The 20,049-nt window shown below is 40.6% G+C and overlaps 3 protein-coding genes and 1 long non-coding RNA gene across 8 annotated transcripts in view; 2 read left to right on the top strand and 2 right to left on the bottom strand.

The window, feature by feature from the left end:
- Positions 1-1,095: 1,095 nt before the first annotated feature.
- LOC117222026 (uncharacterized) lies at positions 1,096-2,473 on the bottom strand. Its single transcript, XM_033473470.2, has 6 exons — positions 2,303-2,473; positions 2,084-2,233; positions 1,889-2,017; positions 1,680-1,823; positions 1,495-1,605; positions 1,096-1,407 (listed from the first exon to the last, which is right to left on the bottom strand). Exons 1-6 carry the CDS (start codon positions 2,376-2,378, stop codon positions 1,343-1,345), a joined length of 675 nt encoding a protein of 224 aa, XP_033329361.2. The 5' UTR covers positions 2,379-2,473; the 3' UTR covers positions 1,096-1,342.
- Positions 2,474-5,446: 2,973 nt separating this feature from the next.
- Positions 5,447-15,513, top strand: LOC117222014 (uncharacterized). 3 transcript variants are annotated; one of them, XM_033473453.2, is made up of 8 exons: positions 7,540-7,827; positions 8,298-8,453; positions 9,138-9,296; positions 9,377-9,508; positions 10,392-10,529; positions 10,605-10,877; positions 12,034-12,183; positions 12,270-15,513. In XM_033473453.2, the coding sequence occupies exons 3-8, from the start codon at positions 9,263-9,265 to the stop codon at positions 12,341-12,343; spliced, it is 801 nt and encodes a 266-aa protein (XP_033329344.2). In that variant the 5' UTR covers positions 7,540-7,827; positions 8,298-8,453; positions 9,138-9,262; the 3' UTR covers positions 12,344-15,513. The 3 variants fall into 3 exon arrangements, with proteins under 3 accessions (XP_033329342.2, XP_033329344.2, XP_033329343.2); XM_033473452.2 differs by having other exon boundaries at positions 7,540-7,907; XM_033473451.2 differs by lacking the exons at positions 7,540-7,827; positions 8,298-8,453 and adding an exon at positions 5,447-5,654.
- Positions 15,514-16,219: 706 nt separating this feature from the next.
- On the bottom strand, positions 16,220-18,580 carry LOC117222016 (uncharacterized). The gene is made up of 2 exons (XR_004490606.2): positions 18,002-18,580; positions 16,220-17,474 (listed from the first exon to the last, which is right to left on the bottom strand). It is a non-coding gene; the product is annotated as an uncharacterized LOC117222016 (long non-coding RNA).
- LOC117222015 (uncharacterized) overlaps positions 16,658-20,049 on the top strand; it is a 21,349-nt gene continuing 17,957 nt past the window's right edge. The window contains exon 1 of one of the 3 annotated variants that reach the window (XM_033473454.2): positions 16,658-17,128. In XM_033473454.2, the coding sequence (XP_033329345.2) occupies positions 16,996-17,128 (133 nt within the window). In that variant the 5' untranslated portion in view covers positions 16,658-16,995. The other 2 variants (XM_033473456.2, XM_033473455.2) reach the window with 2 other exon arrangements.

Raw genomic sequence — 20,049 nt, 5'->3', positions numbered from 1 at the left:
CAAACGACCGAATAGCGACACTTCACTGCAGCGGCAAAACGCCCAAACTGTTTGCCGAATAGTAAGTTTGGCGCACAAGAGACAGCGCCACCATACAAAATTTGTAGTAGACCTAGATAATGAAATTTTCTACTTTTTTTTTATATATCCTAAATCTTTGTTAGAGTAGTATATATTTGTGAATTACTTGCAGTTTTCGATATTTTTTTAAGGAATGTCATAAACTTTTCATCGGTACAAATCAATGAGAAGAAAGGCGTCGAAAAATTTTGACCGCCAAACTTTCTGTTAATTATATTAATTATTTTCAATAGAATATACACAAAGTTTTCAAGACTTGTATTTGATTTGCATTGCTTCGTACGCAGAATGCATAAATAATTTTAAACGCTTGATTCACAGTTCTATTACATGACTTTCATTTTGTCACTTTTCCAGACGTAATCTGTTTTACCATAATGTATCGATGTCTAAGGGTTCACTAAATTTAATAACAAACGAATATTAAAATAGCCGGCAGAAAAGGAAATTAACTATTGTCAAAGAAATAGAAAATTTCATTACCTACATCTACCACAGATTTTGTATGGTTGCGCCATCTGTTGCGCGCCAAACTTATCATTCGGCGAACAGTTTAGGCGTTTCGCCGCTGCAATGAAGTGGCGCTATTCGATTGTTTGCAAGCAGCAGAAAATTCGTGCCGGATTTAACACAGCCTCTTATGAGAAAAGCGGCACGAATCAATTGCTCAAAAATTCGATATTAGAACATAAAACTGAAAATCGTTTATAACTAATAAATTACGAATCGAATATACGAATAATGATCCTAAATACATTCCTAAGTGTATCTGTTAGCTTTTCCAATCGTAAAAGTGCACACATTACGCCCGCAATATCACAAAATTTATATTTCAACAAGGACTCTCTCTTTGAGAGCTGATCGTTTGCAAAAAGAATTAATTATGTGAAGATCAGAGTAAACAAAATTAAACCTCGGTCACAGAACTATACAGTAGAACCTACTGCATCGATATCATATAAAAAAAAGCAAATTATACTACTACAGAACATAACTAATGAACGTAAAACTTACTTAGGTAACAAAAAGCAATTTTCTTTATTTCACATCGCTGACATCTGTTCTTTTCATATTACACATACAACTGGTTAGTAATCTTGCGTGACTCAACGTTCATCGATCTTTATTCGAACCTTAACTAAAACGATTGCGATAAGATTTCGTAGAATTTCCGAACGGCGGGATGATTCACAAACAAACACAAGTCCCGGAAGCAATCGTCCCGATAATCCGGCACCGCGGCACCGGCGTAAGGCTGGCCTCAAATCAGCCGATGTAGAAACAACAGAAGCACCGCAGAAATTCCTAGGATCGCGTGTCGAGCCGCTGGAACAGCGAAAGAAGGAGGGGGTACTCGTTTAAAAATCGAGTTCACCGAATTGGTTCGCGACGGCGCAATTCCTTCTACTTAACCTTTGCTGCAGCCCGGCTCTCCTAGCGCGCACAGGCACTCGCCGTTTCTGCATTCAAGGACCTGCTCGTTGTTCCTGCACTCGTCGCTGTTCTTGCACAGATTGTAGAGACCTGCCGGGCAAGCGTTATCGGATTACAGATAAGACTCGTCGCGCTCGCAACCTCTCGACGAATCTAAAAAATACCTCGCGTTTGGATGCATTTGCCGGTCGTGTTGCTGAAATGATAGTTGCTGATGCATTTGCAGCGTTCCCCGAGGCACATCGCCCGGCCCATGGAATCCTGGCAGTCGTCATCCCTTTGGCAGCGATCGCCCTCCGCCGTCGGCCCTGCAACAGACGATTCGCCCTGCAAGATTCCGTCTCGTAGACTACAGTTTCGAGATTTCACTCACTGCTGATGCAGTTCGACGAGTTCCGCGTGTCCAACAGATAAGTGTCCTTGCAGGCGCATTTCCCTTGCCGGCACCTGGCGTGCGTCATCGTCGAGCACTCGGCGTCGTTGGCGCAGGACGTCCCCTCACCTGGACAGAATCAAACGTGTTTCATTCGGGAACAACCGGAACAACGCGACCAGAGGAGACACCCACTCGCGATGCACATCGACTTGTCGGCCGTCGGCGAATAATACGTTTCGCAGGCGCAGACCTTCTGATAACGGCAGAACGCGTTGTCCATGCAGTTCCGGTCCCTCAGGCACGGATCCCCGTACTTCACCGTGCGGAACTCGAACTCCAGGTCTGAAAAGAACAAGTCTTTACGTTTCGGCGCCGTCCGTCGAGCGTCCGTCGGGACGTTCGATATCGTACCTTGCTGCCCGGAGCACTGCAACGGCCCGCATACGGCCAACAGCAGCGTCGTCGCGACGATATTCTGGACACTCATCCCGGATGCACAGGTCCCGCGAGGAGATCCGCCTCGTCTAACGCCCTAAGTCGTAACAATCACAAGCGGCCGCGACGCGCAAGTCGGTGCACACCCTGCTCCGATAATGGTTATCTCTGCGGGCATGTGATAACCGTACCTTGTTTCCTCCATACGGCGACAATAATCGAGATAACGCAATCGGCCGAAACGCTCTCCCTCTAATCTCAAGGCCCGCGCGATCGAGCTCGCCGGAAGATCGATCCGTTGGCCATTGACTTCGAACCTCGCGGGATCGTTGGACGCTTTAAACGAGGTGACGAGCTCAATGTGTCCGCGACGAATAGGGCACCGGTGCCGGTTACTGTGGCCTCGTTAACGTGTGCCTCTGGCTCGTTTCTCGTGATTCGTTTGATATTTAGAGAATGAGACGTGGCCGATTCCTTGTATCGGAACGTCGATGGCGTGAAAGATTAGAGAAACTTAATGTGGGTTAATGTGGGGGGACTAATTACTGTGTCTCAGGTTTGTTTTTCATAATTGTCTTTGTGATTATTGAATCGGATATAAACTGAATTTTTATTAAAAACTAGACAATAAAAGGATAAAGGAAATTTAATTTCTCTTACTGATTTGTTTTTCATGATTGATTTGATATTTCTCGAGTAAGATATATTCAATTCTTATATTATTATATATATTATATATATATACATTATTATATATATTCTTATATTAATGTGGCTTAATGTGGGGGGACCAATTACTCTCTCTCTCTCTCTCTCTCTCTCTCTCTCTCTCTCTCTCTCTCTCTCTCTCTCTCTCTCTCTCTCTGTGTGTGTGTGTGTGTGTGTGTGTCTCAGGTTTGTTTTCTATAATTATCTTCGTAATTATCGAATCGGATATGTACTGAATTTTTATTAAAAACTCGACGAAATTAAAGAATAAAGGAAATTTAATTTCTCTTACTGTGGGGGGACCAATTGCAGTGCCCCTGATTTGTTTTTCGTGATTAATTTGATATTTCTCGAGTAAGACATATTCAATATTCTTGTATCAAAAAATCGACAAAATAAAAGAATACAGAAATTTAATGTGTCTTATTAAAGGGGGGGGGGTGCTGTGTCCCCAATTCGTTTTTCGTAATTAATTCGATATTTATCGATTAAGACATATTAAATTTTTGTATAAAAAGAATCGACCCAATAAAAGAATAAAGAAATTGAATTATTATATAATTATATAGTTTTATATCTTATAAAATTAATTTATTTCTTTTTATTTATATTTTTTATTTTTTATTTTTTTAGTCTTACATCAATATTATATAGTCTTATATCTTATAAATATTAAGTTAATGATGCTCGAGAATAAACTAAAGGCACGGTAATTGACTACCCCACAGTGACCGGCTCCACTAACCTATTCATCCTCATGATTTTTCTGGGAAACGGCGTTGGCACCTTCACCTGGCGCGAGAGCGACTTTCTTGCTAATTTTCAGCATTACTCGAACATGACGTGGAAACAGCTTCGTGACTCACGCACTGGTTCACATCGATAATCGGTCTTGGCTTATTTATCACCTGTCCGACTGATAAACGAACCAAGGGTTTCTGTTTCTGCCATCGTCTAAAATCGCCAAGCAATAAATAATATTTTATTATCAATTCACTTGCATTGCTCGAAATGGTTATAGCATGGAAAAACTGGATAAAAATTGGTCAAATTTGACCGACGATAACTCCGCGAATAATCATCGTAGGTCGATGACTCTTTTTTTAAATTAAAGCTTGAAATCTCTACTTTGAAATACTGTTTCTCGATTTTTAATTTGACGCACCCTCGCCATAGTAACTCTTCAAATGTAAGACTATGTTTTTCATATTGAAAGTATGAACTTTGACTGACGATAATTCCGCGAAATATCAACGTAAAATAATGATCATTTTTTAAAATTAAAGCTTGAAATCTCCACTTTAAGATAGTCTGTCTGAGTTTTAAATTCGATTCATCCAGTCATCATCCTACGATGATTTTTCGCGGAGGGTTACTTTAAGGAATGCAAGGGTTACTTTAAAGTGCTGTAACTTTGCGAAAAAAAATCGCAGCCCACTTCCATCTTTTTCAAATTAAAGGGGAAGGATCGAACTTCATACATCTGTAAACGTCATCTGCGAAAAAAATTGTACGAAGTCCGTGCATTTCGTCAAACTTGGCAATTCTCAATATGACAAACACGGCCTCGCTTTTAAAGGGTTGCAGTGGCGAGGGTGCATCGAACTTGAAATATAGAAACATCGTCTTAAAGTAGAGGTTTCAAGCTTTAATTTCGAGGTAAGGTCATCATCCTACGATGATTTTTCGCGGAGTTATCGTCAGTCAAAGTCGGCCAATTTTTATCCAAAATTTATCTATGCTATAGATATTTTTAATATTGACTAAAATAAGTGCAAATAAAATATGCTGAATATATAATATTAATTATATTTATAATATTATATATAATATTATAAATAAATAAATATAATAATATTATAATATTATAAATATAATAATATAAATATATAATATAATAAATATAAAATATATAAATATTATATATATATATTATATATATATATATATATATATATATTAATATATAATATTAATTGAATATTCTTTTCTATAACATCGAATACAGAAGCCCAAGAAAAAGTTCGAAGAAGTCTCAGACATTGTTTCATTATTTCGAACCTGTTAAAACGATCAAAAGACCAAAAGAATAAACGTCCCCGCGAAAATTCAATTTCGCCTAAAAATCCGCGCTCCACACGCGGGGATGCTGACTTAACACATGATAGAACGAAGCGATCCATCAGAACGACGAATTCTTCGGCGATCGCCTACCGATTTTACGAAATCGTTCGCCGGGAACGATAATCGACGATTCGATGGGGCGCAGGCGACGTCGGTCGCCGGATCCGCGTTGCGATTCGAATTTGCGGAAACGGATGAAGGCGGATCGAACGCGGCCGTCGGAGCCACGGACTCATCGGCCGAAGAAACTGGTGGGAGAGAATATGGTTAACCGCGGCTCGTGCCGGCACGGCGTTCCTCAGTCGCGCGGAATCGATGCTCGATCGCGAACCGATATTTCGCGTGCAGAAGTGAGCGCCGTCCGGACAGCCTCGTCGAACACCGTCAGCCATGCACGCCGTGAACGAACCAGGAAGGAGCTGCGTCCTTTTGCTGGCTGCTGCGATCCTTTCTCTCGCCGCCGCCGCCGCCGCAGCCGTCGCCGTTCAGCCAATTGGTAATTTTCCTGCCGTTTTCCGCGCGTCCGATCCTCTCGCGGCGCCGCGATCTCGCCGCGCGCGATCCTCGTTCGTGCGGGCGAGCCTCTGATTACGCGAGCACGGGATATGCCCTCGAAACGGTAATTAAAACGTCGCGCATCGAGCCGAGAAGTCGCGCGCGTCGTCGACGCGGCTCCTCGTGTCCCATTTTCACAGTAATGTCTCCCTAACTGACGCTCGGATTCTGCAGAAAAATGGACGATTTTGGGAGAGAAGATACGATTGTTCGAGAGGCTCGTAGCTCGTTTTTTTCTATGGTCGTTGACACTTCGTAACTCTAAAAACGAGCCGCATGGCTCGAACAATCGTATCTACTATTCCCAAATTGTTCATTTTTGTGGACAATCGTGAGCGCGAATCAGAGAGACATCGCTGAATTCGGATCGGGACCGTAATCGAATCGGGACAGTATGTCTCCCTAACTGACGCTCGGATTCTGCAGAAAAATGGACAATTTCGGAAGAGTAGATACGATTGTTCGAGAGGCTCGTAGCTCGTTTTTTTCTATGGTCGTTGACACTTCGTAACTCTAAAAACGAGCCGCGAGGCTCGAACAATCGTATCTACTATTCCCAAATTGTTCATTTTTGTGGACAATTTGAGCGTCAATTAGAGAGACATTGCTGTATAGCGAAGAACGTAAGCGCATCGATGAGCCACAGTGTCAAACGATTTATTGTAATTTCTATAACTATAATATAGTAATTTCTAAAGGATTTATAGTAACTCGCGCTCAGATTACGCACAAAAATGAACAATTTTGGGGAGAGTAGGTACGATTATTCGAGTCTCGTAGCGCGTTCTTTTACGGTCGTTGACACTCCGTTACTCTAAAAACGAGCCGCATGGCTCGAACAATCGTATCTCCTATTCCCAAATTGTCCATTTCTGTGGACGATCGTGAGCGCGAATTAGAGAGACATCGCTATATTCGGATCGGGACCGTAATGTCTCCCTAACTGACGCTCAGATTCTGCAGAAAAATGGACAATTTGGGAAGAGTAGATACGATTATTCGAGCCTCGTAGCTCGTTCTTTTTACGGTCGTTGATACTTCGTAACTCTAAAAACGAGCCGCATGGCTCGAACAATCGTATCTACTATTCCCAAATTGTCCATATTTGTGGACAATCGTGAGCGCGAATTAGAGAGACATCGCTGAATTCGGATCGGAACCGTAATCGAATCGGGACAGTATGTCTCCCTAATTGACGCTTGGATTCTGCAGAAAAATGGACAATTTCGGAAGAGTGGATACGATTATTCGAGCCTCATAGCTCGTTTTTTTTATGGTCGTTGACACTTCGTAACTCTAGAAACGAGCCGCGAGGCTCGAACAATCGTATCTCCTATTCCCAAATTGTCCATCTCTGTGGACGATCGTGAGCGCGAATTAGAGAGACATCGCTGTATTCGGATCGGGACCGTAATCGAATCGGGTCGGAATAAAGCGCGGCGCGGGGTGCGTAGGTGTCCCGTCGATTCGCGACACGCGTGCCGACGATCGATTTCACGTCAACGGTGAAACGTCGGCGACGTTGACGACGTCTCTCTCTCTCTCTCTCTCTCTCTGTGAAGACGAGGAACCGTTCGGGAGAACGTTCCTTTCTCGAATTTTGTGTTTAGGCAACGGAACGGCGAAAGTTTTGTACACAAATGTGTCGATCGGAAGACGCTTCGATTCTTGCGATACAGCGGCGACCTTCGCCGCGGAATAAAGAAAAATATTGTTGCCGTGTCGTTTGCTTCGTGGTTCAGTTTCTACAGAGAAGCACGTTTCGCGATCTACGCCGGATGTTTACGAGCGGCGCGTCGCGCGCAACGGTTTCGAGTGACTCGAAACACTTGGCGGAGGGTTTAGAGTTGCGGGGATGATCGCCGCGGTCGCTGGTTGACTTTGATTTTGTTCCGGCGTGACTGATACAAGTGGCGAATTGTTAACGCGAAAAATTTTGTCGCGATGTCGTTTAGTTCTAATGGTGCAGAAACTAGAAAGTGAAAATTTAACGCTGGAAATATCATTATATTTTGTATTGCACAAATCGTAGTAACATTCAGTATATTGATTAATTAATTTCTTATCGGAATTACTGTGTTAATATTATGTTAATATTATATCATGTAATTGATGTAATGTACCAAGCAATTATAATATTTTTATTAGTGTTAATTTATTTTATATTATATAATTAATTAATTTATTGTATAAAGTAATTATTTATAATCAATTATTATATAAATTAGTAGTAATATTACTATTAATATTATATTGATTAATTAATCTATTATATAAATTATAGTAGTAATATTACCATTAATATTATATTGATTAATTAATCTATTATATACATTACTAGTAATATTACTATTAATATTATGGTAATTAATTAATCAATTATATAAATTAATAGTAATATTACTATTAATATTATAGTAATTAATTAATCTATTATATAAATTAATAGCAATATTACCATTGATATTATAGTGATTAATTAATCTATTATATAAATTAATAGTAATATTATATTAATATTATATCAATATCAATCAGTTAAGGAATATAATATTCAATATATTACAATAAAAATGAATTTCAGAAACCTGGTTAAAAATTAGTGCCATATAACTCACGCAGCACTGACTGTGTCAACCAGTTAAGCTGTTGCGAGCTCCTTGAAAAGTATGCGCCTAAAATGTGTCGCAAAAAACGTAAACGATCTAGCGACGACTAACGAAGTATAACGCGAACAGAGGTTCGTAACACTATTCTTAACTGTCCGTTTTATTTCGTCTTGTCCCCAAAAATACTCAGAATATGTCTGAAATTTTAGTTATCTCTGGTATTTTTAATTTTACTTTTCGTTAGAATTGCAATTTAAATAACAAATTGTAAGAAAACCGTTGAGGTTGACTTGAAAACAACTAACTGGTTATGTCAACAATTTTTTGTGTCATCAATTTTTATATCGTTATACAGGGTGTTCCAGCGTCGGTGGTACAGACGAGAAAGGGGTTGTTTTTTTTCTTTTTTATGAAAGAACAAATCGAGAATGAGGAATAGAATTTTTTCGCGTTTGTGGCTTCGCCATCGAGAAAATCGGCTTTGAATTTTTCCAGCGAGTACGCGTGCACGTAACCGTGGTTTAAAATAGTTGAATGGTTCTCGATAGAAGTTATATAGCACTTACAAATAGTACTAACAACATTAGTATCAACACGATGAATCGAGTCACTAATTTCTGCCTATGGATTTAGAATGCATTTAAATAAGACCTGCAAAATTTAGCTACTAATATACTGTATTAATGCAAAAATTATTCTGAACTGAACACATTTTATCGTTTAATTTTTATTCGTTTCTTTTTACGTAGAATTACACCTTCTTGATGATTCGATAAAAACAAAAATAATTTCTCAGACCGATATTCGCGTTTCAGATGTGAACATTCCTTGCAACACGAAAGACGATTGCATCGGTTTCTCGCCCGCGTTAAAAAATGCTACATGCCCCAATGGATTCTGCCTCTGCACCGTCGCCGGCGTAACAAGGAACTGCTCCAATATGGATATACAACGGCCGACGAACAGAAACGCGGGTAAGCATGCCCGATCTTCGCGGCTGATGTTTCCGGCCGGCGATAGAACAGCAATTAAGAACCGTGCGATTTGTTTCCAGGCCTGCCATTGCACCCTTGCAAGGGCAACCAGGATTGCATGTTCCAGAATTCGATTTGCAACACGCAGACCAGCCGGTGCGAGTGCCAAAAGGACTACGTTTGGTCGGACAATAGAAAGTTCTGCCTGAGAAGTGAGCATTACGTTCGTTTTTGTCATTTTGTTCATTTTATTAATTTCGTTCATTTTCTTCATTTCGTTTATTTCGTCCATTTCGTGCATTTCGGTAATTTTGTTCGTTTTATTAATTTCGTTCATTTCGTGCATTCTAGTCATTTCGTTCATTTTATTAATTTCGTTCTCCTGGTTCCATTTCGTCCATTTCATTTATTTCGTTCATTTAATTCATTTCGTTCATTTCGTGCATTTTAGACATTTCGTTCATTTCGTCCACTTCATTTATTTTGTTCATTTCGTCCATTTCATCCATTTCATTTATTTCGTTCATTTCGATCATTTTAGACATTTCGTCCATTTAGTCCATTTCATTTATTTTGTTCATTTAATTCATTTCGTTCATTTTATTAATTTCGTTCATTTCGTTCATTTCGTTCATTTTAGTAATTTCGTACATTTTAGTCATTTCGTTCATTTTATTAATTTCGTTCATTTCGTTCATTTCGTTCATTTTAGTAATTTCGTACATTTTAGTCATTTCGTTCATTTTATTAATTTCGTTCATTTCGTTCATTTTAGTAATTTCGTACATTTTAGTCATTTCGTTCATTTCATTTATTTCGTTCATTTCGTTCACTTCAATCATTCTATCGATACAATTATATTGATTTCCCGAAGAAAGTACAGTGCGCGATTCATGAAATCTGATGTGGCGCATGCGAGAATAACAATCGAATAAAATCCCAATAAATTGAGCAATTACTGTAAATGATACATCGCCTCTGTTTTTCTATCTAACCGATTACATCGCTCGCAAGCAAACGATCGTTAATCGCGGTACTCGTTAACGTCGCGAACGGTTTCTAAACGATAGTTTTTCTCTCTCGTTCTCTGTTCAGAGGCCGAGGCGATAGACTTCGCCTGCGAAGAGGACAAGCAGTGCACCGCATTCTTGGCGAACACAACGTGCCGCGACGGAAAATGCGGCTGCATCGACGGCTACCATTACAAGGGGAACCTGTGCCACAAGACAATCGGTGAGATAACATCGCACTGCGGCTTAGTCAAATTGGCGAACGCGAAAAATTCACCGACCCGGTCGATCGTTGCAGCGCTCAATAATACGTGCACGCGACTCGAGGAATGCGGCATGGTCGCCGGCGCGATCTGCACCGATAGGAGACTCTGCGAGTGCATGGCGGGAACGGTGATCAATGCCGCCGGAAACATGTGCCTGACCGTGGCCAAAGAGTTTTTGTACAGCTGCGTCGAGGACCAACAGTGCTCCGTCACGTTCGAGAACACCGTCTGCGTCGACGAGGCCTGTCGGTGCCTGGATCAGTATCATTTCGATCAGGGGATGAACCGATGCTTCGTCGACAGAGGTAAAGGAGTTCCGACTGAATCGCTGTGTTTTTATTTATTTATTCACTTAGTTACTTATTTATTCATTTATTCATTCTACGGGAATGGCTCATCAACATACAGCGGTGTAATTTCTACGTTTTTAATGAAGTTTAAACGAAAACTTGACAAAATATTATATTTGTATATTTCTAATGTTAGAAACAAGGGGAAATAGAAATATACTAATATAGCTTTCGGTTGGCTTTTGTTTAAATATCGGTAAAAAAATGTAAAAGTTATGTTTATAATTACGTGTGTAATCATGTTTATAATTATTCACAGCACTGTAGGTGGGTGTTCTTTTTTAGCTGAGACAGTCTGTTTACTTAAAAAGATGCTTTTCAAAATATCATATTTGTATATTTCTATGTTAGAAGTAATAGAAAATAGAAATATAATAATAGAAAAATATAATAGGAATAGAAATATAATATTTTGTTGAGTTTTGCGGATATCAGTGACAATGTAAAAGTTACTTTGAGTCTATAATTATACACACCACTGTTTGAAAAATTCATCTATTAATATATATATAAGGAATTAACCCCTTAATATACATATAAGAAAATAACCTATTAATATATAAGAAATTAACCCCTTAATATATAAGAAATTAACCCCTTAATATAGAGATAAGAAATTGACCTATTAATATATAAGCAATTAACCCCTTAATATATAAGCAATCACCCCTTAATATATAAGCAACTACCCCTTAATATAAGAGGAATTAACCCATTGCAATCGGAGTTGGGAGTTGCTAAAACAACCTTTCCCGACTTACATTAATCTCATTTTACATAACTTCCTGTACTTTATACATATAAAATTGAACTTCGCGACTCTTGCAACAGTTTTCCAAATACAAACAAATTCAGCACAATTAAAATTATCTTGCAACGTGACACGCCAAATCTCCAGCGGTGTCTTAGACTCCAGTGCAAAGGGTTAACCGCCTTAAAAATCGCGCGAAATCCAAGCGTCTCGTATGCTCGAGATAAAATTGAAAAGCCAAGCCGGTGCAACGTCAATTATATCTCGAAGCATTTTTACGTAACGCGGATTCGACGCGAGGGGTTGCCACCCACGGACCGTTCTATTAAAATTGCAACGCGCGCTCTGATGTTCGCACAGGCCTGGACGAGAACTGCGCCACCACGCAGGAGTGTTATCACGCGAGCAAAGCGAACGGGACGCAGTCGGCGGGTCTGCTGTGCCTGAAGAACGTGTGCGTCTGCGCGGAAGATTATTATCGGGATGGTGATGCGTGCATCGCTAACGAAGGCAAGCAAAGAGCCACCACCGCCCCGACGGCACCCTTTAGATCTCGAGCAGCGATATCCATTCTCCATGATATTCTTTCTTTTCAGGTGCGCGCTGGCCGGGACCTTCGGCTTTGGTGCTCGCGGCGCTGGTTCTGCCGGGGCTCCTGCGAGGAATCTAGGTCTCGCGACACCGACTTATCGGCGCCGTGTTATCGGCGACTTTGCCGAGCCGTTTCCGTCGCGTGGGATCGTCGAGCGCGGTCCACGGGCCCTCCCGCGGCCCCCCACTCCGCGCGGTCCCCGGGCCATCCGCCGCCTCCCCACTCCGCGCGGCCCTCACCGAGGGCCTCTCGGCACGCGATTTCGACCCGTGACGCGACGCGGGATTCAGCGCGGAAAGAAGAACGGGCGTCGGATGTCGCGGCGCTGTGCGTCGACCGCGACCAGAGAACGCGCCGGGCGCATCGAACCGTCTCGGCGACTTCCTCCGAAGGGAAGACCGAGCGTATCGTGTGCTCGTTTCCCTGCTGGGAAAAATTTGAAGCAGCAAATTAGTGCACGGGTGTTGGGACGGACGTTCGCGGCGATTCAATTCGACCGAGATCTTGAAAATTTCACGAGATTCGAGGGTCGCGGTGACGCTCCCCACCGGACTGCGGTCATTTTTGACCCAGTGCAGCTTTGATGTCTCGATTTATGGGAATCTGTTCACTCGTCTACCGTATTTAAATTCGAAATACGAAATATGTACAGAACGAAATTTAAATTCGAAATTTAGAATATGTTTACTGATCTATAATATTTAATTTCGAAGTCCAACATGATGTCCTCTGATTTACAGTATTTAATTTCGAAGTCCAAAATTATGTTTACTGGTTTACAGCACTTAAATTCGAAATCCAAAATATTCTTAATGATCTACAATATTTCAATTCGAAATCTAAAATATATTCTCCGATCTACAACATTCAATATCATTTATTGCAATGTATGCATATGAAACTGAGCCTGTTAGCGAGTTCAATGCTTGCTGCTCTAACAATTGCTTAAATATAAACAAATCTGCGGCCGTTAAAATTATTTTAAAAAATAGTATATCAATTTCTAGTGGCATCACAGAGCCGCCACTTGAGTGCAAATGGTTGAATTGCAAGTAAATAGAACCCAAACAGCACGTTTATTCGATCAACAATCGCCTTGGTAGATCAAAAATAATATTTTGACATTTTGAATATCGTCTGATATTTGAATACACTGACATTCTGAAGCACCCTTGGTCTTCCTGCTATCTCAAATCGCAACTGAAAAAATTCTTCCATAAACGCGTCAAATCCGCGGACTACTTACTAACGATTGTATCAGCAAACATGAGCGTACCGATGTAAGCACACGTGGGTGCCTTTTACACGATCGTTCTGCCCACACTCGTGGCACACGTGCGCTTTATTAAAGACAAGTGCCGGGTCGTTGAATACGCCGAGTGTTTGCTGTTCTAATGTATCTCTGCGCCTCCGCTCTGCAAAAGTTAGTTAAAACAGCAATTCTTTTCAACTCGTCGACGCGTGCAAGGGAACGAGAGTTAATTTGCGGAGCGTGTTCCGCGAGGCTGGCGCGCCTTCGCCGCGCGATTCCCATCGCGGATGATCGCGTCTTCTGTCCCATTCGCGCCCGAAAGTCAGCTCGTCATCCGCAGTTCGTTCGCAGAAAAGTCAAATTTCATTTCGATTCAAAGAGCGGATATTCCAGCGCGTTAAAGCGCGTTTCCATTTCATTTTCCTCGGGATTTTATTTTTCTGAGAGCCTGTAACACCTTTTGCAGTCATGTGTACAAGCTTTGTTTATTTATGTTGCATTCCGTCTGTTTTTAAATGTTATTATGTTGAAACAAATTTTCGGTTCGAGTTAACATTGATGGCGAAAGATTCTTCATTGGCATTAGTTTAGTTATAACGGATTCGTGAACAAAAATAAAACGTCGACAGTTGAGAAAATTATAATTATATATTATAATTATATATATATATATCCTTCGAGAAAACGTACCCCGTTGAAAGAAGCGAAGAGCATAGCGCCATAGTTCCATAATTATGTTAACACCTGGAAAGAGATGATTCCTGAGGTCATTTGAAGAAACTTTTTCCTTAGCGAAAATGCAATCCGAGGCTTCGTTTACGAGTTATTAGCGAAAAACGCTGACCAATGAGAGGCGAGCTCGCTTGGCGCTAGACGGCCGAGCCAGTCAGCGGAACGGGGGCGTCGACCGCTCGCTGGCTCGGCCGCTCATTGGTCAGCGTTTTTCGCTAATAACTCGTAAACGAAGCCGCGGATTGCATTTTCGCTGAGGAGAAAGTTGCTTCAAATGATCTCAGGAACCTCTCATTTCTCGGAAATGCCATAATTTTGGAACAACCTGTATAGCACGGTAAACGGTGCAGCGATCCGATACTTGTGGAAAACTGTGCGAGAATCGAAGGTCAACGAAGCGGGAAACGTTGACAGTTTCCAACGTAGCGCAAAGTGCCAAAGATGTTCCGCCGTGTGGACGCCACTTGCTATATTATTATACTTCGATAATAATTATTGCCGCGACGGAAGTTACAAACAGTATTCCACGATCTTAGCGAATAGTTCCGGTCGAAGAGTTCTCCTTTCGCGGGGAACGCGCGAACGCGATCTTTAGTTTAAGGACGTTCCAGAAACGGTTTTAGTGTAGACGCGCGGCTTAAGAGTTCTTTTTGTACGCGTTTCATGTACTTGCTTTCAAACGCTGGACAGCGATCGAAGGTGGTCGTGGCCCTTCGATCGCCGATCTCCGCGCGATCCTTTATTTTTTTACAAAACCGAGCATCGATAAATGTCGGATCGATAGAGCGTAGAATTGATGGCGAATTCTCTGAGCTCTCTACCTCTGGGAGGACTCCTCCTTTCCATTTCCAATTTTAAAGCGTCTTATAATTTTTTATTCGTTTAAGAGGTTTGGCCAGTTTGACGCGACCGGAAATCAATTATGTTTTGAAGACATTTTTATATTTTGAAGTTATTTTTTCGATTCAATTTCAAGTTCAATTTCAGTTTTCGAAAATCATTGTTTACGTGTTTAACGCTTCTTATTTGTAAAAATAATTTGTTATAGAAGCTGGAACCTTTTGTAACTTATTTCAAAGGCTACAAATTAGTATTGCAAAGAAAGAAAGAGCATTCGATTTCTTCAAAATTTCAAAGTGGTCAGACCCCTTAATTTGTTTGTTTTTGAATAAGACAGTTTAATATGTTTTTTAATATCGAATTAAGATAACAATTTAACATGTAACTATTCGATAAATATAAGGTTAATAATGTCTGAAACAAATACGAAAGGACACAGCAATTAGCAACACCACAGTAACTCACTCCATTATCCTAGCACGAACATTTTTTAAAAATATTTTAACCTGGAAGATTTATGTTAAAGTTAAAATATTATAAATTGTGACTTATCCAGTAGCATGTATAATACTTTGATACACAGATTTCAAATCTGTACGCAAAATTTATCTACCACCTTAGGATTTTCTAAAAAAAATCGTTTCAAGAGAAAAAGATGAACAGTATTTATAATTGAACAACATTTATATGCTATAAATTGTATAAATTATTTTAATACTATAAATTATGCTATAAATTATACATTTATATAAGTATATATTATTTATAGCATAATTCACAGCATTGAAATAGTTTATAGCAAACTTAGAACTGAAGAATATAATAATAAAATTAACACGTATATATTATATTGTATTAATCATATTATTATATTTTATTATTTTGCTACAAATTACAAGCACGTAAGCACGTCCCATTGGTGTTACACGTGGCGTGGAACGCTTCAAAAAGCAAACTTAGAACTGAAGAATATAATAATACAATTAATATGTATATATTATAATATATTAATCCTATTATTATATTTTATTATTTTGCTACAAATTACAAGCACGTGAGCACATCCCATTGGTGTTACACGTGGCGTGGAACGCTTCAAAAAGCAAACTTAGAACTGAAGAATATAATAATACAATTAATATGTATATATTATAATATATTAATCCTATTATTATATTTTATTATTTTGCTACAAATTACAAGCACGTAAGCACATCCCATTGCTAGTACACGTGGCGCGGAACTCGTCAAAAACCAAACTTAGAACTGAAGAATACAATAACACACAAAATTAACACGTATACATTATATTATATCAATCCTATTATTCCATTTCATAATTTCGCTACAAACTACAAACACGTAAGCACGTCGCACCGGTGTTACACGTGGCGCTGAACGCGTTAAAAACTGTCAACACCATGTCCTCCCCATTTTCCCCTGGATTCCGCAACATTTTTCAGCATCGAAATCACCGCTTTATCTCGCCTCGATCCAAAGTTCCTCGATTTCAACACCTCGTCGCGACTTCGCCCCGCCGGGCGGCACGCGCGCGCGCTCCGTTCGTCGATTAATCACAGATCCATAGCTGTTCGGTGACTCGTCGCGGTTCGGCCTCGATTTCCAAGCGGATCGCCGCGGCTAAGACAATAAATGAGTCGTTCACGTGTACCGTGGCGGCGGACTTATCATCCGCGAGATTAGATAAGCTTCTCGAGGCGCGAGGTGTTCCAGTCGCAGGCTGGATCGTCGGAGAGGATCGAGCGGATTTCGCGCGGCGCGTCTCGACGGAAGCGAGCGGCGTAGGAATTGTCGAAGGAAGAGAGGCGGACTGGTCGCCGTCGTCCTCGTCGTCGTCGTCGGTGTGCAAGGGAAGAAGGCCGGCAAGGGCTGGCATCGAGCGGAGATGGCCGGCTTCGTGGATCGTCTCGCCACTGCTGCGCCGTCGATCGGCCCCTGGCTTTGCCTCTGCCTCTGCCTCGTCGCGCGCACTGCAGTCGTCGCCGCGCACGGACAGCACGAACATCTGCTCCGTAGACGTGAGTGTGGATCGTGAGATCTTTTTATTTCGGTGTTCCCTCGACACGCGGTTTCGAGAAGTTTCTGTGCCCGCGGACCGATCCGAAGATCGACCGCCGAAGATCTTCCATCGGAGATTCGTCGCACGCGTCTCGTCGCGTCCGTTCCTGCCGCGACGGTTTCGATCCGTCAAAGGTCAAAAAAGTCTGCTTCCGAGCTGGAAGCAGATCGTTCCGATCATTTAGGATCGTCCGGAAGGGTCGAGGAAGCGATCGCAGATCCCAGGTTTGACTCCGCTAACCCTTTCGGTGTCCGAGACTCGAAAGTTTGCCGCAGTTGCGGCGAACGCGAATAAAACGCGTTTTTCTGTTTTAATCGAAGGTTTTATTAGGGTTTTATGAAGTTTGTTGGCGGCGAGAGTGAATAGCGTTACTAGACGGCGGATTTTAGTATATTGTTGTGTTTAATTTGTTATTGTAAGCTGCGTGCATTTCTGATGCATTTGAACGTGGTAAAACTGATGCAACGGCATTTTTAACGCTAGGTTTACGATAATCGTCAGAATGACGGATCATTGATCGTTTAGTCGACGATTACTCAAATTTTAAAGATGCGTTTGCTAGTTTTTTATTCAATGTTCGCGTGTTACTCGTGGCAAATATGACAATAAATGTCTCAATAAATGTCTTAATAAATAAGTGTCTCTCTAATATAAAATAGTTATTATTATTATTATTATTATTATTATTATTATTTATGCTCCGTAAATCTAGCGTTAAATTCGTTGAATTTGATGTTCTGCGCACGTTCTATCAATTTCTCCCATAAACGCGTAAAAACCGCCGTCTAATAATTACAATGTAACTATCAGGATTCCGGTTTTTTAAACTTACATAAATTCGAACAGCTCTTGCATTTTCACGTCGTCAAGGCTGCCTCTCCTCAGTGCGTTTCCGATTCTCGTTTCACGGAAAGATGACGGCAGCAGAATACGAACCACTGTGTGAATAAGTATACATACGTGAGTCACAGTGATTACGACGCGACATTCAAATTAGACGTTCTTTTTTTCTTTTTTCTTTTAACGTTGCATCGAGCATCGAATCGGTCCAAACACTGTATCCGTGTCGGACCATGCAGGTGAATTGAAATTTGGAGCGACACGAATGACCCAGTACGCGGCGCAGGGTTAAAGGTGAACGGTTTTCCCGAGAGCCTCGGGAATCCGTTGTTTCGGTGCTCGTTAAAGCCGAGCACGACTCGACGGGAAAAGATAATCGAATCTACGCGATCGCGTGTTCCGGTGAAGCACGGTGTCGACGTTCTCCGAACACCTGATCGATCGCTCGCAATCGTGCTCCGAAGCTTCCTGGATTTCAGATGCCCCTTGCATTTTTCCGTACAAACTTCACCATAGAAATAGCAATAGTTATAATAATAGGCCAATTATAATAGTAACAATAGAATAATAATCGTAGAAATAATAGTAATAGAATAATAATAATTGAAATAATCATAGAAATAATAGCAGTAGAATAATAATAATTGAAATAATAGTAAAAATAATAGCAATAGAATAATAATAATTGAAATGATAATAGAAATGATAGCAATAGAAGTATAATAATTGAAATAATGGTAAAAATAATAGCAATAGAATAATAATAATTGAAATGATAATAGAAATGATAGCAATAGAAGTATAATAATTGAAATAATAGTAAAAATAATAGCAATAGAATAATAATAATTGAAATGATAATAGAAATGATAGCAATAGAAGTATAATAATTGAAATAATAGTAAAAATAATAGCAATAGAATAATAATAATTGAAATAATAATAGAAATAATAGCAATAGAATAACAATAATTGAAATAATAGTAAAAATAACAGCAGTAGAATAATAATAATTGAAATAATAATAGAAATAATAGCAATAGAATAATAATAATTGAAATAATAATAAAAATACTAGCAGTAGAATAATAATAATTGAAATAATAATAGAAATAACAACAGAACAATAACAATAGAAATAATAGTAATGGAACAATAATAACAGAAATAATAATAATAGAATAATAAAATAGAAATAATAGCAACAGAACAATAATAAAAATGAAACTGAAAACAATATGAACATCGCCATTCTAACCACATTTATCACGTTGAAAATTGCCAAGTTCGACAAAATGCACAGTCTCCGCAAAATTTTCACCGAACATGCCGTTTGCACTCGAATAAAATTCGATCCTTCCCCTTCAATTAAAAAAACAAGAAACTCGGCTGCGATTTTTTCCCGCGAAGTTACAGCACGTTAAAGCAACCCCTGTATTTTCGTCGAAGAAAAACAACTCTCCGCGGCAAATCGTCGTGGGTCGACGACTGGGTGCATCGAACTTAAAATCCATAAACGTCATCTTGAAGCAGAGGTTTCGAGCTCTCATTCAAAAGCAGAGCGATCTTCGTGCGACGATATTTCGCGAAGTTATCGAAAGTCGAACAAAGTCGAACTTGGCCAATTCTCCTCCAAAATTTGTCCGCGCTACAATTTTTCCGAGCAGCTTAAATCTCGCGTCGCGACGTAGACAAGCGACTAAAGCGAGTATCGCCGATGCGATACGCCAATGCGTGAGCGAGCGAGCGAGCGTCGTCGGCGAACCAATCGACCGGCTAACAGGTTAACGCGCCAGTTCCCACCTCGAGGATTTCGCGGGAACGACAATTTCACGGGCCGGGGGCAGGCGCGAATTCTGCGAGAAAAATATTGAAGCGGAATAGTTGAGGAGCGAGGGAGCCGGCCGATCCTTTCTAAAAGGGGCCCGCCGCGGCGGGGAGGCTCTAGGCGGAGGGGCCGGATCTACGCTGCTGGTTCTCACAGTTACGTGAATGTCGGGCTGGAACCGCGCGCATAATTAAAGAACAAGGGAGATCGTT

The sequence above is a fragment of the Megalopta genalis genome, chromosome 3 (genome assembly GCF_051020955.1).
Source record: "Megalopta genalis isolate 19385.01 chromosome 3, iyMegGena1_principal, whole genome shotgun sequence".
In the NCBI taxonomy this organism is placed as follows: domain Eukaryota; kingdom Metazoa; phylum Arthropoda; class Insecta; order Hymenoptera; family Halictidae; genus Megalopta; species Megalopta genalis.
This window is presented reverse-complemented; position numbering and strand designations above follow the sequence as displayed.

What these genes read in the sequence shown, in the direction of transcription:
- LOC117222014 (XM_033473451.2), top strand. Translation starts at nt 5,549, where the DNA reads ATGCACGCCGTGAACGAACCAGGAAGGAGCTGCGTCCTTTTGCTGGCT. An exon ending in CCTGTGCCACAAGACAATCG is followed by an intron (nt 10,530 to 10,604) that starts GTGAGATAACAT and finishes CGATCGTTGCAG; the next exon opens with CGCTCAATAATACGTGCACG. An exon ending in CCGATGCTTCGTCGACAGAG is followed by an intron (nt 10,878 to 12,033) that starts GTAAAGGAGTTC and finishes ATGTTCGCACAG; the next exon opens with GCCTGGACGAGAACTGCGCC.
- LOC117222026 (XM_033473470.2), bottom strand. Translation starts at nt 2,378, where the DNA reads ATGAGTGTCCAGAATATCGTCGCGACGACGCTGCTGTTGGCCGTATGC. An exon ending in CAAGTCGATGTGCATCGCGA is followed by an intron (nt 2,018 to 2,083) that starts GTGGGTGTCTCC and finishes GATTCTGTCCAG; the next exon opens with GTGAGGGGACGTCCTGCGCC. An exon ending in AGAGCCGGGCTGCAGCAAAG is followed by an intron (nt 1,408 to 1,494) that starts GTTAAGTAGAAG and finishes TCGCTGTTCCAG; the next exon opens with CGGCTCGACACGCGATCCTA.